The sequence below is a fragment of the Palaemon carinicauda genome, chromosome 9 (genome assembly GCF_036898095.1).
Source record: "Palaemon carinicauda isolate YSFRI2023 chromosome 9, ASM3689809v2, whole genome shotgun sequence".
Lineage (NCBI taxonomy): Eukaryota > Metazoa > Arthropoda > Malacostraca > Decapoda > Palaemonidae > Palaemon > Palaemon carinicauda.
Window position 1 is genome coordinate 151,392,733 of NC_090733.1, and position 17,640 is coordinate 151,410,372.

Consider the following 17,640-nt stretch of genomic DNA (forward strand, 5'->3'; position numbering starts at 1 on the left):
CCGTTGATTATGCATCAATGGATAGAAATTGAATTAACCTTAAGACCTTAATGGGTTATATGATTACGAGGGGAAATTAAATTCCGGTTTAGAAATTCGTTCAGTGCTTCCGTTTTCCTATAAAAATCCTTTCATCTGGATGATTAATCTTACGCTGAGTCCCCCCGCTCTCTCTCTCTCTCTCTCTCTCTCTCTCTCTCTCTGTCCTAATTATATTTTTCATGTTTCTTTTGAGAGGGGTTCAAAGGTAATGTATACAATAATAAATGCAGTAAAATGAGTATTATAAAAAACAAAATTAATTAAAAGAAAAAATCTCTCTCTCTCTCTCTCTCTCTCTCTCTCTCTCTCTCTCTCTCTCTCCTAATTATATTTTTTTCATGTGTCTTTTGAGAGGCGTTTAAAGGTAATCTATACAATAAGAAGGGCAGTAAAATAAGTATCACAAAACAAGTAAAATAAATGAAAAGAAAATCTCTCTCTCTCTCTCACTCTCTCTCTCTCTCTCTCTCTCTCTCTCTCTCTCTCTCTTATTCCCGTTTTAGCCAAGACAAAAGATAAAATTTTAGGTAAACGTTCTATTTTAGATAAGAGGTCATTCGTGAGAAGCTCCTTTGTAAGATAAAGAGGCATTTTATGTAAAGTTGTTTGTGAGATAAAATGCTTTTATTGTAACGTTTATAAATCTCTAATGCATGCTGCGAAGCCTCTGCTGTAGGTTAAGGAGAATTTATTATGCGATAGATAATCCTCTGATGTAAGATTTCCATCGGGGTGTGGCGGAGTTGTCTTCAGTGCACCTCACCGGGTACATTGTATGTTTCTGGAGCACTCGTTCTACCAGTAACAATACCCAATTTTTAGCCTTCTACTTTCCCTTTTTCCCATTACATTTCATCTAACTTTTCTTCTAACTTGTACTTCATCTAACCTTTTCTTCTAATCTATTCCTCACTTAACTTTTACCTCATATAAATATTCTTCTAACTTTTACCTCATCTAACTTTTTAACTTTTCTTTTAACTTGAAACGCATCTAACTTTTCTTCTAATTTATCCCCCACCTAACTTTTACCTCATCTAAACATTCTTCTAACTTTTACCTCATCTAACCTTTCTTCTAACTTTTACCTCATCGAACTTTTCTTCTAACTTTTCTTCTAACTTTTACCTCATCGAACTTTTCTAACTTTTACATCTAACTTTTCTTCTAACTTAACCACATCTAACTTTTCTTCTAATTTATCCTCCACCTAACTTTTACCTCATCTAAACATTCTTCTAACTTTTACCTCATCTAACTTTTCTTCTAACTTTTACCCCATCGAACTTTTCTTCTAACTTTTACCTCATCGAACTTTTCTTCCAGCTTTTCTTCTGACTTGAACCACAACTAACTTTTCATATAATTTATCCCTCGCCTAACTTTTACGTCATCTAAACATTCTTTTTACTTTTACCTCATCAAACTTTTTTTCTAACTTATACCCCATCGAACATTTTTTCTAACTTTTACAACATCTAACTTTTTTTCTAACTTAACAACATCTAACTTTTCTTTTAATTTATCCCTCACCTAACTTTTACCTCATATAAACATTCTTCCAACTTATACCTCATCTAACTTTTCTTCTAATTTATCCCCCACCTAACTTTTACCTCATCTAAACATTCTTCTAACTTATACCTCATCTAACTTTTCTTCTAACTTTTACCTTATCTAACTTTTCTTCTAATTTATACCTCATCTAACTTTTCTTCTAATTTATATCTCTAACTTTTCTTCTAACTTTCACCTCATCTAACTTTTCTTCTATCTTATACCTAATATAAGTTTTCTTCTAACTTTTACCTCATCTAACTTTTCTTCTATCTTATACTTAAGTCAAGTTTTCTTCTTACTTTAACCTGTCAGTGTAACTGCGTGGTTTACCCTCTATTGCACTTCGTCTCTGAATGGCTTGCCCGGTCCCAGCACCTGGACTTTGTGGATCAAATGCCATGAACCGAAAAGTGTCTAATCTAGACTTCTTTGATATAAAAGACCTTCGATTGGGATGATCATTAAGGGAAAACGAAGATAACATTGACATTTAAGTTTCGCGGTGAGTTGTGGTGCTAAAGTCAAGTCCATCTTGATTACTTTAATCAAAAGAACAATTGTAACACACTCTCTCTCTCTCTCTCTCTCTCTCTCTCTCTCTCTCTCTCTCTCTCTCTCTCTCTCTCTCTCTCTCTCTCTCTCTCTCAGCATCCGGCACAGTTTTTTTCTGAATATATCCCCCATTACAATAGTTGAAAGCTCTCTCTCTCTCTCTCTCTCTCTCTCTCTCTCTCTCTCTCTCTCTCTCTCTCTCTCTCTCTCTCCTGGACAGCATAAACCTTGAGGATTACACCAGCGCTAAGTTCTTTAAATGGCTCCCATTTTTAAGACTAAACAATTGTATTTTGTAGTCCTTCCATGCTGCAATGCAAGTAAACATTGCATATACACATCAAATAACATGTTCCTAATCCAGAATTGTCCTTTTTTTTAAAGCACTAATCAACAAAGGAGCAGATTATCCGTATTGTCTGGAAAATAAGAATTTCTCGTCAGAACTATATAAAATATATTCAAATGTTTATTTTGGAAAATCTGTTGTCCTTGTCCCTCATGAATAAACCTGTGGTCATTTTCGCTCCGCAGGTGGGAACTATTGCAGATTTGCTTCTCGCATTAACTCATGACGATTTTGAGACCATGTCCTCAGCCCTCTGGCGGCAGGTGTCACAAGTAATGATCAGCATTGAAAGAGAACTCGCTTCCACTGGTACGATGTCTTTGTTTTGTATTTATTTAGTTTCTATTTTGCTAGGTAACTTGAATTTGACACATTTTTCTCTTCTTTAAAAGAATCAAGTAAGGTATAAAGCTGTTTTAAAGGCCATTTCTTTAAGAATAACTTTTTTTTTATAATAGATAATCAATGTATTTAATACTTGACGTAAGCAAAAGTTTTAACAATATCACTTACTTTATTCTAATATAATTTTTCTACCATAATCAGGTACAATCAGTGCATGTGGTAATGCACTAAGATTAATATTAATCATTTAGAAAAATAATACATACATAAGTATGTTAGAATATAATGCCTTTGTACACTTAAATATAGTTTCCCCCTAAAATATTTCAGATATGCCACTAGAGCCGATCTTCTACTTCATGGCAGCCTATATTGACAAGATCTGGACTTTCTGGCAACGTAACCATCTGGATGTCCCGGAATATGCGTCTCTGACACTTCTTGCTCCTTTTAAGAAAGTATCGCTTTTTGCAATTATCTTTTTTCTTCTTTGGTGGTTTATTTATTTATTTCTTTTTTATGCAGGTAACTATTTTTTTGGATTAGTGTTCAGTTTTCTATCTTATCTCTACATTATCATATAAACAGACAATGTTATATGATAATGTGTTTTAGTTCTAAATCTATCTTTATATCAGCTATATCATATCAAATTAATCTCAATTCTTGGGAATAGCTTTCCCCTTTTTTTCAAGAGCTTTTGATTTTACTTTGAGACACCACACAATGAAATTGCTGCTTTTCCCGTCGTCAAAAATATCGTAATACTTTATTGTGTAAAGTTGGAGATTTAATGACCCAGAACATAGTTTTATCCCAATAAAAGACAACAAATCTCACTAAAAAGAATCTTATCCAATCAAAAACCTTATTCCAATTAATTTCAATTGAATTGCTCAAGTTCGAGAGTTTCTTGTAATGTCTGCAACTTCACCATCCTTGTGATTAAAGGATGGGGGGGGGGGGGGGTGTTGAGGAAGCCTCTCGGTCTACCTGCTGAGTCATCAGCAGCCATTGCCTGGCCCAGCCTGGTCCTAACTTGGCTGGAGAAGGGGCTTCTGCTCTGATTTCGTGTATATATGATCAGTCTACAGAGCATTGCTCTTCTAGCTAGGGCATTATCACTGTCTCTTGCTCTGCCATTCATGAGCGGCCTTTAAACCTTAAATTGCATTCCTTAGCGGGTTATTGATGTCAGTTCACCTCTAGCAGTTACACCAAAGCGCTGAATAAGCTCCCTGGACCCAACATTCATAAATCTATCCATCCATCGTAGCTGGAAATTCATCCTTTTTAAGTCGAGTCTAGTATCCAGGACCCACACAAACTTTTATTATCTAACCGGTCTTCCCCTATCATAACAGCTTGACCTTGGAGGACGTTTGGCCCAGGAGCTGGTCCTGCGGAACCTACCTCTACCAGACCTGGGGAGGAGATTGTCTGGATCCCCCTGAAGAAGTGAGAGGAGAGGAACTGGGCAAAGTCACCGACTCTTTGCTTCAGATGCTTTACGGCCAACCCAGGGTAATGTAAATGTGCTTGAGAAATAGAAGCATGTATGTGAAATATTTGGAATGATAATAATAATAATAATAATAATAATAATAATAATAATAATAATAATAATAATAATAATGATAATAATAGTAATAATAATAATTGGACAATGAGAGTTTTATGGGTGCAATTACGTCTACAATACAATTTTCTTCCATAATATAGTGGTACTATAACTCAATGTCGTTTTTCTTTCTAACTAGCTAGTTTCTTTTCTACCCTGCCGATGCTATTTCTTGAAAATTAATGGATTTCAAAGTTTTAGTTCATTTTCTCGGTGTGACTCTGTTTGCTTAACGTTGCAAACAAATCAAATTTTAATAAAGTTAATATTTTTAGCAATAATTGAATTATTATCGCCTGTTTGATAGATCTCAAACTAGCATATAAATGTAAATAAGATATTTCATTTGGTAATTTTAGATATTTTCATTGATGAAGTAATTTCATTCAATTTTCGTCTATTGTGGGAATTTCTGATATTTTCCCGTAATTGGGATAATTTCTGAGATTTTCCGTGATTGGAGGAATTTCTAAGATTTTCCGTAATTGGGATAATTTCTGAGATTTTCCGCAATTGGGGGAATTTCTGAGATTTTCCGTAATTGGGCTAATTTCTGAGATTTTCCGTAATTGGGGTAATTTCTGAGTTTTTTCCGTGATTGGAGGAATTTTTGAGATTTCCGTAATTGGGGGGAATTTCTGAGATTTTCCGTAATTGGGGGGAATTTCTGAGATTTTCCGTAATTGGGGTAATTACAGACCTTTCCGTAAATGAGATCATATCAAATAATTTAGTAAATGAGATAATATAAGACTTTTAATAAATGAGGTAATGTCAGACTTATTCGTAAATGAGATTATATTTATAAGACCTTTTCCTTCAAACTGGTAAATTATTTAAAAAATGAAAGAGTCATATTAATGAATCACAAAAAGGAACCTAAAAAAAGTGAGATGATTAATGATAAAAATTAAAACAACGATGATTTCTTTAAACTATTTTTCACACAAACTCAAATCTTCCTAATCTGCCATTTGAATCAGTGGAGCTTCAGAAGTTCAGATATTTTATAATCTACTTTCTGTTGAACAGGTTAATATAAGTCTCAGTCTATATTTTATATATTATGTATCTATTTTAACTTCGTTACTGATCTTAGATTATTATTTTTTTCATTTTTTTATCCATTAATTATATAGTTTATTTATTTTCTTATTTCCTTTCCTCCCTTGGGTATTTTCCCTATTGGAGTACTGGCTTTATATCATTCTACTTTTTCAACCAGGGTTTTAGGTTGGTTAAAAATAGTAAAAATGATAACTCTTAACAACCTAAAATTAGGGGCGGATCATGTAATAAGCAAGCACTATCAAACATGTGCATATTAGAAAACCTTGTGCATAAACCAGGGGCTTAAGTCTGATCATTATTTGATATACCTGATGCATAGTTGATTATGGCCAATAATCGGCAAGGACGAACGTAGGTGTTGGTGAGCAAAATATACAGCCTATGAAAATTTATAAGGGTAAATGCTCTCTCTCTCTCTCTCTCTCTCTCTCTCTCCTCTCTCTCTCTCTCTCTCTCTCTCTCTCTCTCTCTCTCTCTCTCTCTATATATATATATATATATATATGTATATATATATGTATGTGTGTATGTATGTACAGTATATTAATATTAAACAGTATATACTGTATATACACAAAACACATACATATGTGCATATATATATATATATATATATATATATATATATATATATATATACTGTGTATATATATATATATATATATATATATATATATATATATATATATATATAGTGTGTGTGTGGTTTTTTATTCGATAGACAACATAATGCAGATTTCATGGTCTTTGATAAATATACGCATCTTCCTATTTAGAGAGTTTTCGAATTTAATTGTCGTCAACACCGTTTCTAGATTAAATCTAAATATTGAGAGGTATTCAATTCACAAATTCCCACTTCTTCGCTCCTACAAAATATTAACATGGCTTTCTCGCGAATCTTCCACCCCACACACCGAGCTCCGTTCTTTCAAAGTCGAGTGGAAGAGTTTTCAGCTCGAAATGTCCTCCATTTATATCTCCCCTGTCTCCTTTCTTCCTTTAACTCTCGCCTGTCTCCTTTCTTCCTTTAACTCCCCTGTCTCCTTTCTTCCTTAACCTCGGCTAATGAGAACGTCATCTGTCAAGCGACCCTGTACAACAGACGGATGCTAATTAATACACATCGCCCTCATTAATCATGCTCTCGCTGCTTGTTCGGGAGGGGTTTCTTAATTGATGGTGTTTTGCTGGCTGTTCTCTTGCCTCTGCGAGGAAACACTTGGCTTTGCATGATGCATAACTGGCTGATATTCATACCTACTTTACATACATACATTTATATAAATGTATAAATAAACACACACACACACACACACACACACACATATATATATAAATATATATATATATATATATATATATACTATATGTGTGTGTGTGTGTGTATGTATGTATGTATGTATGTATGTATGACATAGAAATCTATATGTACACACATATATATATATATATATATATATATATATATATATATATATATATATATATATATATATATATATATATATCATCAAATTATCAAATATGCTCCAAAAGCATATGAATGTATAAAAACTATTACTCTATACAATCTCTGGTCGCATTTCTCCCACGAATATCTATTATATTTCTTCATTTCTTTCAATGTTTCAGGAACTAATTATGATGATGAAGAGACCCACTGTTGGATCAGCATGGAAGTCATCCAATAGCAGCGAAGACGAAACATATGAAGGGAAATGGAATGAAAGAGTTACAAGCCATCTGGAAAGCATTAACGTGGCAAAAACAATACCGAATTTGAAGACAGGCTTGAATTTCAAGAGGACGATGTATCAAATCGTCTTCCGGAGAACATAAAGGTTTGGAATGATTTTTACTACATTTTTATGAAATGCTAAGTGGTGGTTCAGCAAATTTTCAGTTTTGTTGACTTTTATAGTTAGATACCAGAATTTGTTGTTTCACTTTGTGAAGATAAGAATGATTTCAGTTTAGCTTCTCATAGGTATGTTCATTATACATGCTCGTATATATACGAGGACATAATAAGACGTCACAAGACAGGAAACTGGATGAAATAGCCATTTTTCAAGCCAAGTTTGCGGATATAATACGATTCTTTAATTTTTTGTATTGAAGCAGAACCATCTGACATACACCCTGACACATATGAACGAGTACCAAGCTGCCAAAACAACTCTCCTGCGAGAGAATTATTTGTAGTAGTCCTTTGACTGGCCAGGCAGTACTACATTAGATCCCTCTCTCTCTGGTTACGGCTCATTTGTCTTTGCCTACACATACACCGAATAGTCTGGCCTATTCTTTCCACATTCTCCTCTATCCTCATACACTTGACAACACTGAGATTACCAAAACAAATTTTTTTTCGCTCAAGGGGTTAACTACTGCAACGTAGTTGTTCAATGGCTATTTTCCTCTTGTTAAGAGTAGAAGAGACTCTTTAGCTATATTAAGCAGCTCTTCTAGAAGAAACACACTCCAAAAATCAAACTGTCTCTAGTCCTGGCTAGTGCATAGGATTCTGTACCATGGGCTTTCCACTGTCTTGGATTAGAGTTCTCTTACTTGAGGGTACACTCGTGCAAGCTGTTCTATTCTTCCTTTTATTTATTTTAAATCTTGATCGTTTATATATGAAATATCTAATCTAATGTTGTTACTGTTCTTAGAATATATTATTTTGATCGTATATTACCTCTCTTGCAGTTTATTTCCCTGTTTCCTTTCCTCACTCTGGGTTATTTTTTCCCTGTTTCCTTTCCTCACTGGGTTATTTTTCCCTGTTGTAGCCCTTGGGCTTATAGCATCTTGCGTTTCCAACTAGGGTTATAGCTCAACTTGTAATAATAATGATTAATAATAATATAATAATAATAATAATAATGATAATAATAATAATAACAACTGATATAATTGCTTATTCAAATGACAGCGTTCTCGTCCTCATTACTTCAGGGGCTGGAATCGCTGGGGTAAAACGCCGGAGTGTTTGCCTGGTGGTGCAAGCTGTGGTCGATCATCCGTGTGTTCTGCCGAACTAATTGAAGGCTTCATGAACAGGAATATGACCGTCCCCTCCAAACTCCTCCAGTCCAACTGAGGCTTCTGCTGCCAATAATACTATTCCAGTTATCAAATATGTGAATCCTGTGAGATATTATGGAGGGAGCAGCAAAATGAAGGTATGTTTCAGTAATATTGGCTGTAGCAATACGGTACAGTTGTTTTGTAATACAGAAAAATTCACATCATTGATAAATTCGACATTGTGACTAAATGGTAATTGCGCTTGATTCACGTTTGGTAAGAATCGCTCCTGGCATATTGTCCAGTATTACACTCTTTGGTAAAACTAGTTACCGTCATCTGATAATGATGATTCTATAAACTCCGTCGAATACGATGGTAGATTTATTGTTTTTAATTCTTTGATATGTATTTTGAAAACTGGAAACACAATACATATTCACGGTACTGGATAGAGCAGCCTCACCCAGAAAGACTTGCTTATATATACCTACATAAATAGATAGATAGATTACTAGATTAGATATATAGATAAAGGCAGGTAGCCTATGCATATCTTATAAGGCAGGTCAACTAAAAAGTTACCATACCATCATAAGTTTCCCACTTCTCTAAAGATTCCCTATCGACACCTTATCTCTTAGACCCGTGTTGGAGTTCTCCCTGTATGAATGGCGGCATTTGTATGCCAGTCAAGACACGTGCAAGAGCAGCTTCCCCTGGATACAGCTGCCTTTGCCCGAGCAATTTTCAAGGTCGTCGCTGTAATCACACTGCCCGTGCCAAATTGCTTTCCTGATGACAGACCCAGGTACGTGACTTAGGGGACAAGGTGCTTTGGATTATGTTGAGAGATTCTCTCTCTCTCTCTCTCCTCTCTCTCTCTCTCTCTCTCTCTCTCTCTCTCTCTCTCTCTCTTATTTTGTTTAATCAGCATTGAATTTTATGTTTAACAGGTATGGTCTCTCTCTCTCTCTCTCTCTCTCTCTCTCTCTCTCTCTCTCTCTCTCTCTCTCTCTCTCTCTCTCTCTCTCTCTTGCTTTGTTTAATCAGCATTGAACTTAATGTTTAACAGGTAAGGACTGTTTCAAGTCTCTCTCTCTCTCTCTCTCTCTCTCTCTCTCTCTCTCTCTCTCTCTCTCTCATTTGCTTTGTTTAATCATCTTTGACCTTATTACCTGATAGGTATGGACTATTTCATAAGTCTCTCTCTCTCTCTCTCTCTCTCTCTCTCTCTCTCTCTCTCTCTTGCTTTGTTTAATCAGCATTGAACTTATGTTTAACAGGTATGGACTATTTCAAGTCTCTCTCTCTCTCTCTCTCTCTCTCTCTCTCTCTCTCTCTCTCTCTCTCTTCCTCATTTGCTTTGTTGAATCAGCATTGAACTTAATGTTTAACAGGTATGGACTGTTTCAAGTATCTCTCTCTCTCTCTCTCTCTCTCTCTCTCTCTCTCTCTCTCTCTCTCTCTCTCTCTCTCTCTCGCTTTGTTTAATCAGCATTGAACTTAATGTTTAACAGGTATGGACTATTTCAAGTCTCTCTCTCTCTCTCTCTCTCTCTCTCCTCTCTCTCTCTCTCTCTCTCTCTCTCTCTCTCTCCTTATACTAATGATGTGTGGACTAATGTGTCAAACTATACCTCCAATGAAAAATATTTTTTTTCATCTTCTTAGTTTTATGTATGAATCATCATTAAGTAATAAAGATTTTGAGTACAACTCTTGTGTCGAAACAAAAGTTATTGAAAAAGTTTGAGGGGAAGATTATGGGGCTATGTTATAGTCATTGTTAATTAGCTTTAGTTACCTGTAATTACTCGAATTATTAATTATGCAATTTATCTGGTTGATGATATATACATTAGTTACAGTAGATAGAACCTTACTCTTCAGTTGATCAATTAATAAATTTCTTAGGTAAAAAAATGCCCTAAATGTAAGTAATTTGAGCTTAATTGAATGAATTTTTAGTTTCCGAATAACTTCCCCTGCTAGAATGATGGCCAACAATTTCTGAAGTTGGGATTTTTTTGAGTTAATTTCCTTAATTATTCTACTTGATTTGAAGAATGTTCCCTAGGACCAGTTAAATAATTAGTTATTCAAATAATTCTGTTGTTAAGGGAATAAATTGGGACTAGTTAATTACTTAAGATAATTCTATGTTTAAGAGAATAATCTGGAACTAATTAATTAGTTATTCTAATATTAATATGGTTAAGAGAATAAGTTGAATGGTCGCTCGTGAATAGCAGAAGCAATGGACAGTGACAATGGTTTAGCAGGACAATGCCCTAGAGACTGATCATAAATGCATATGATCAGCACCCAAGCACCCTCTCCACCCAAGCTAGGACCAAGGAGGGCCAGGCAATGGCTGCTAGTGACTCAACAGGTAGACCTGTAAGCTCCACCAAACACTCCCATCCTTAGCTCACAAGGATGGTGAGGTTACAAACACTACAAGAAACCATCGAGCTTGAGAGGGTCTCGAACCCCAGTCCAGCACATCACGAGGCACGGACGTTTCCATTAGATTACCACAATTAGTTGAATAGTTAATCAAATAATTTTATGGTTAAGAGAATATTTGATAGGTTTATATGTAATGACCATTCAATTGATTTAGTTATTGATTATTCTTGGTCAGAATGACCTAAGGGGTCACGGGGATCATGAACTTAGACCAGTTAATCAGATATCTAAATAATTCCTTGCCTAGGAGAATACCTCTCGAGATCATATGGAATGGCGATCAATGTCAATTTTTAAAGATATCTCTGTTTAATTTTATATAAGTTTCATTGACCCCAAACAACAACCGGGTCACATTGATATCAAGTGTTATTGTTATTGTTTTCTAAATCCAAAATGTCCTTGGTTAGGAGAATGCCCTGCTGCCATTATTTCTGAAGCGTCCAAATGTCCTGGGCTAGCGGTCCCACTTTTTCTTAAGTGCCAAAATTCAAGTGTTAGTGATATTGTTTCTAAAACCAAAATGTCCTTTGCTTGGAGACTGCCCTGCTGCCCATTATTTCTGAAGCATACAATCTCCTGGGTTAGCGGTTCCACTTTTTCTAAAGCGCCAAAATTTTCTATGACTAGGAGAATGCCCCGTAGGCAATCGTAGGAGAGACATCCCAGCGCTGGTTCTATGATCCAGAGGAGGGAAACTGCGCTCCCTTCACGTATTCTGGGTGTGGCGGCAACTCTAACAACCACCTCTCTCACAAGGCTTGCATCGATGCTTGTACTAGAGGGACATGCTGCTTCAGAAGACAGGTTCAGATCAGGTAAGTAAGAGTACTGAATTCCATGGCTCATAATAGGCAGTTTTAAGTCTTTATTTTAAGGGTCATATTGGCCACTGTTTTCATCATTTGTTGTTGTTGAATATTGCCTGGCCCTTACGGCCAGACACGGGCCCTTGCATTCTTGCAGCCCGTAGGTGTTTTGGTAGGATTTTTGTGATAGGTAGTTGGGATGGGGGGTATTCTGCAACTTTTATTTTAGGATTTTGGGTTAGGTTTTTGGTTTTGGATGGGAACAGGGGATGGTTTGCATGCCTGTTTAGAGTAGGAAGAAGGTGACAGCGGGAAGGGGATATCCTTCGCAAGAGCCCACTGGCTCCAGTCTTTAGTTAGAGAAAAAGAGTTATAGTAGTAAGTCCCGATAAGTAGGAGTGCTCGGGGAAGGAGTTGAAAAGTTTTAATTGGAGATATTGGTATAGGTGAAGTGAAAAACTTCGTAGTGGTTTAAGCTTAAGTTATTAGGTAGAGGAATAGTGTGAGATTTCAGCTGAGTGAGAGAGAGCTGAAAGGAGGGAGTTGTTAGCTGCTTGAGTAGTAGGGAAATGGTGGAATAAACATTCCTGTACCTGTAAAATCTAGAACAAAAATATAAATAAAGAGTTACTTGTAATTGTAGTTATTGAGACGTCTATAGATTAATGGTTGGGAGGGATACCTGAACTGAAAAGAGAGAGATTGCAAGTGGAAGAGATGTTAGAAACCAAAAAATTGTCAACAACTCCGCTTTTATTCACTTTGTCCGAAACTCTTGAAAAATAAAGACGGGAAAACAAGACTGTTTCCTATAAGGAATACAGTTAACACTAAATCTCTTTAATGTAAGTTGTTTTGGTTGTTAAACAATTGTTTGTTTATTAAATATAAGTAAGGTTGAAATTAAGATAAATTCCAACAGAGAAGCTAAAGAGGGGGTGAAAGGGTAACTTAGGTTGCAAACTGGTGCTGTTACTACGTTATCTCGGTGGAGGGTAGCTGCGGAGAAAGGCTGAGAATGCATCAACATTGGCAATTATGTGCCTGACAATTGCTGTTGCAGTTGCAGGATTGTTGGGGTTGAGATCCTGCCGAAGTAGGCTCGTTTCCTGACAGTGCAATAGGTAGTGCTGTAGGGGTTCTTCTGTGTCTTGTTCACAGTAATTGCACGGTCTTATTAGTCTATTGCTGTGTTGCTGGGTCTTCACCGTTGTCCAGGATGATTTGCCAGCTGCATAGATATCCCAGTCGCAGTCTGCAGCTGATAACTGCGACCTGGCGGGGTGTTTGTCTTGCAATTGGGTGTGGTGATATGCTTGTAGCTTCAATATACCATTTTGCAGATCTTGATCCATCTAGGAAGGCTCGCCTTACTTCACTTGTCTTTTGGACGTTACAGTAGGCAGCCATTTGATTCTTGATGGTTTCAAGTGAAGGTTGTAGAGTGATGCTTATAGTCTGGCACATTAAGGCTGATTTGGCTAGGTAGTCGGCCTCGTCATTGCCAAGAGATTCCGGTGAGACTTGGAATCCAATTCAAGGTTACTTGCCTGTGTTTGCTTTGATGGGCTAAGGCTAGGAACTGAATTGCTGTGATGAGGTAAACATTCTCCGAGGGTTCTTTGTGTTGAGAGCCAGGATGGCTCCTCTGGAATCTGTATGGATTGTTGTGTTTCCTTCTTGTAGGTTGGCACCATCATCATCATCATCTCCTTTCTACGCCTATTGACGCAAAGGGCCTCGGTTAGATTTTGCCTGTCGTCTCTACCTTGAGCTTTTAATTCAATTTATTCTCCACTCATCATTTCCCACTTCCCTTTTCCTAGTTCTCAGCCATGTAAGCCTGGGTCTTCCAACTCATCTAGCCACTGTTTTAAAAAGACTGATATTTTATGCTTCATATATTTTATTTTACTTCTCAAGTACGCTGGAGTTTAAATTTAAGGTCAGTAACTTTTTGTGGAAATTAAGTTGTGGTTATTACTAAATAAAATCTATGAATATAATCTGTAAATCTGCCTTGTTTTCAAATAAAAAAGCATAATTCAATGAACTTGCCTCTTTAATCTTAAATCTGTTATTATTATTATTATTGTTGTTGTTGTTGTTGTTGTTTGTTGCTTTAATTTTATTATTATTATTATTATTATTATTATTATTATTATTATTATTATTATTATTATTATTATTATTATTATTATTATCTTGCAGCATGGACCAAGTGAATGTTGGCCTAATGAACGGAGGCCCCAACGAATCCAACTTTGGATCGCCTGAGGCTATGTTGAATAATTCAGGTACTTTGATTGTCGATTGGGACTTACGTTATAACTCTCTCTCTCTCTCTCTCTCTCTCTCTCTCTCTCTCTCTCTCTCTCTCTCTCTCTCTCTCTCTCTCTCTCTCTATCACACACTAAAGGATTTATTCTAACAATTTTTTTAATATATTAATTTAAGCCTACTTGACATACAGTAGTGCCTTAAGCTTTTCAAAGATTATCAAAAGCTCAGTCCTGTATCATAAACAGTTATGATTTATATTGTCGTACTGTTGTAAATATCTAATTCAAGTGTGAAAGTGCATTTCCTTTTACATGTATTTGATTGATTTTCGGTTTCATAAAAGCATGAAAGGCAGAGATCAATTATGTCAACAATAAAGTATGCATGTAGAGTACGTATGAATATTTCTATCTAAATTTATATGTGGGAAGATTAAAAATTATACCAGTTCTGAGTAAATCTCAAATTTTGCCTTTTACAAAGGAGAATAGATAGAAAACAAAGTGCATATTCAGGAGGACGTTTCACCAATCTGTTGAAAATAATTCGATCAGCACGAGAGAGAGAGAGAAAGAGAGAGAGAGAGAGAGAGAGAGGAGAGAGAGAGAGAAGAGAGAGAGAGAGAGAGAGAGAGAGAGAGAGAGAGAGAGAGAGAGAGGTAATCTATTGAAAGCAGATTCTTGTCATGATGATTAAAAACAATCCAGAGGAGATGAAGCAAAGTTGAGCATCCGGAAAAAGAGATGAAAAGAATCGAGAAAAGATCTTTAAACAAAGGGACGGAAGTGGAAGAAACGGGTAAATGTTAAGTAGTACGAAGGGGTGCAGATAAAAATAGAAATGATAATAAGATGAAAGGGGTTTGGTGGATGAAATGCAAAAAAGACAATTGTCCAGAAAGAAGGGAAAGTATTAAAACGAAACTTTTGAACAGAGGATTGCGAATGCAAAGCAGATTATCAAATTTGAGAGAGAGAGAGAGAGAGAGAGAGAGAGAGAGAGAGAGAGAGAGAGAGAGAGAGAGAGAGAGAGAGAGAGAGAGATTATAGTCTAGGAATAGATGTTAGCAACAGTTTTAAATGCAATCTTGAGTTTAATGCTTATGGAAACAACTATTTGATTGAATGAATTTAAAAAAATGGCATTATAAAAGCTATGGACTTATTTAAATATGGAATTATACATATGAAAATTTTTACTTTAAAGAAATTGTATTATATCATTTGATATCAACTATCAGAAGTACATAAAGATATAAAAATAAATCAAAGAACCAGTAGAGAATGAAAGAATCAAAAGGAAAATATCAGTAACTGGAGGAAATTGACAAAAATCAAATATGAAACGTCATTTGAAAGAAAAGGGAGAATGCCGTGGGAATATTACCTTTGGAAAATAAAAATGAAAGATGAAAATATTCCTCCCAATCCATTGGACGTCTAAGAAAACTTTTTGGTCAAAATTTCAGGTTCTTTCGAAAACGAAATCTAACGTTCGCTTCTCGCCAAGACAACAGAGCCAATTTTAAGGGAAACTGGGTACTGGCTCTCTCTCTCTCTCTCTCTCTCTCTCTCTCTCCTCTCTCTCTCTCTCTCTCTCTCTTCTCTCTTCTCTCTCTCTCTCTCTCTCTCGATTCAAAATTGAGGATTTTTATGCAAGATAATTCGTAAAAAACAAACTTGACAATAATACCTCCTCTTTCAGATACCAAAGTGTCCATTCTTAACCCAAAAGATCTGGACTGCTTACGACCTGTCAGGTAATTTAGTAACACCTAGTTAGTTTCGAATACGTTAGTTACTTCTATTGAACTATAGTTTTGATTCTATTTATGTATGCTAGAGTTTTAAATAGCATTATGTTTCAGGTCAGTAATTTGAAATCCTTTATAATCCCTTTGTATAGGATTAAATTCCTTTTTAAATATTCTAAGTTTTCCAAAGACAAAAATGAAAAATGCTTCAAGTTCGTAAATTGTAATCCAATTTGTGACGTCATTGAATAAGGACCTCCTGTTTACTACTTCGTTCTCCTGAAGGGCAGACGATGACCGACAGAGTACCAGGAATCGTCTTTGGAAGTGGAGCTGCATCCAGACCCTTAAAGACACCTGTAATGTCAAGGGCAAGGAGGAGAAGGTTCAGGCGGTCACTTTCACCCCTGGAGTATCGAATAAGCCGACGCCAGCACCCCCTGTCTGTGGCTGCCGATTCCTTGGTAAGTGACTTCATTCATATAATATATTTTTACTATATTTGGGATTCTAATTTTAATTTTTCTAAATCTTTTGTGTGATGACGTACGGGTTTTCTAATAGTTTCATTCAAATACATTTATGTGTTTTTTTTTTCCTCAAACAAACTGTATCAATGCTTATTTTATTATGCTGATGGCTTGGTTATTGATGTGACTCATATGTGTTTTTGCTATATTAAAAATTCTAACTTTTATTTTTTTCTAAACCCCTTCGTGTGATAACGTATGTTTTTTTTTTATTCGATATTTTAATCTAAAAAGAAGTGGTTTATGTATGTTTTTTTTTCTGAAACGCGCTCTATCAATGTTTCCAGTTTAAAGTGGGAAACTGTTCTTTATTTAAATATTATTTTTATGATGAACGTTAGTATATTGCACGAGTTGACGGGTATCTTTTACAGACAAAAATGGAAGTTTTTATATAGAATTATGATAAACTAAAATCTGCAATGGATAAGTTTTATCAATTTCTTAATCTCTATTTATTTTCATTGTCATATCGGTTATGGCTGCATTTGTCTGAACTAATTTCTTTACATGTAAATTATTGTTTTAAGTTTTGTTTATTGTGAAGTAAAAAATCCTTTCTCCTTTTTGCATATAACCTTTGTGGATGAACATTAAAACCGAACGATATTGGAATTGTGGCAATGAATATTCTTAAATCAAATATGTATCTTAACATTTCTTTTATAAACAGATCAACATTACGAAGTCGGCGAAGTCCGGAAGTCCTCTTGTCACACCTGCCGTTGTCAGCGGAGTGGGACCTTCACGTGCATGAGTCACGGCAATCTTCTCTCGCTCGAAAGGAATTTCGAGATTTAACTCGAAATGAAATGGATCTCTATGTCAATGCCCTCTCTCGCCTGGCCGCCGAAGAAGACGGAGTAAGCTGGCACAGCCTAACAGAGGTGTATGCCAGCCACCTACCCCATTTCTCTGGGACAAATTCCTACTTACCGTGGCATCGTTACTTCTTGTGGGTCGTGGAACTGGTCTTGCAAGACAACGGACACTGTGACTTGACAGTGCCCTATTTCGACTGGACGTTGGACGTCGGAGACCTCGCCGGGTCCATGGCTTGGCAAGCGAATTACTTCGGTGGCGATGGGCACGAAGAAACCAAGTGCCTTCGTTACAACCCATTCGGATCGTCTTCATATCTTAATTGGTCCCCGTGCCTCATGCGACAGTTCGATAATTACATTTGGCTTCCGGACGCAGTTAACTTGGCCTAC

General features: G+C 36.0%; 2 protein-coding genes across 3 annotated transcripts in view; both read left to right on the forward strand.

Annotated features, from left to right (window-relative positions):
* Positions 1–3,469, forward strand: part of LOC137646698 (uncharacterized) — a 38,342-nt gene extending 34,873 nt beyond the window's left edge. Inside the window, exons 9-11 of the mRNA XM_068379806.1 lie at positions 2,689–2,812; positions 3,179–3,306; positions 3,464–3,469. Of these exons, the coding sequence (XP_068235907.1) occupies positions 2,689–2,812; positions 3,179–3,306; positions 3,464–3,469 (258 nt within the window). The remainder of the gene's footprint in view (positions 1–2,688; positions 2,813–3,178; positions 3,307–3,463) is intronic.
* Positions 3,470–11,685: 8,216 nt separating this feature from the next.
* On the forward strand, positions 11,686–17,631 carry LOC137646935 (uncharacterized). 2 transcript variants are annotated; one of them, XR_011045498.1, is made up of 5 exons: positions 11,686–11,869; positions 14,072–14,157; positions 15,848–15,902; positions 16,187–16,360; positions 17,100–17,631. XR_011045498.1 is itself a non-coding variant. In XM_068380007.1 (5 exons), exons 2-5 carry the CDS (start codon positions 14,073–14,075, stop codon positions 17,225–17,227), a joined length of 447 nt encoding a protein of 148 aa, XP_068236108.1. In that variant the 5' UTR covers positions 11,686–11,869; position 14,072; the 3' UTR covers positions 17,228–17,631. The 2 variants fall into 2 exon arrangements, 1 of the variants encoding a protein (XP_068236108.1); XM_068380007.1 differs by having other exon boundaries at positions 16,182–16,360.
* Positions 17,632–17,640: the final 9 nt, after the last annotated feature.

Bases quoted from the DNA above. Each gene is read 5' to 3' on its own strand.
- LOC137646935 (XM_068380007.1), top strand. From the start codon at position 14,073: ATGGACCAAGTGAATGTTGGCCTAATGAACGGAGGCCCCAACGAATCC. The intron at 14,158-15,847 runs GTACTTTGATTG...CTCCTCTTTCAG, and splicing joins GGCTATGTTGAATAATTCAG to ATACCAAAGTGTCCATTCTT. The intron at 16,361-17,099 runs GTAAGTGACTTC...TTTTATAAACAG, and splicing joins CTGTGGCTGCCGATTCCTTG to ATCAACATTACGAAGTCGGC.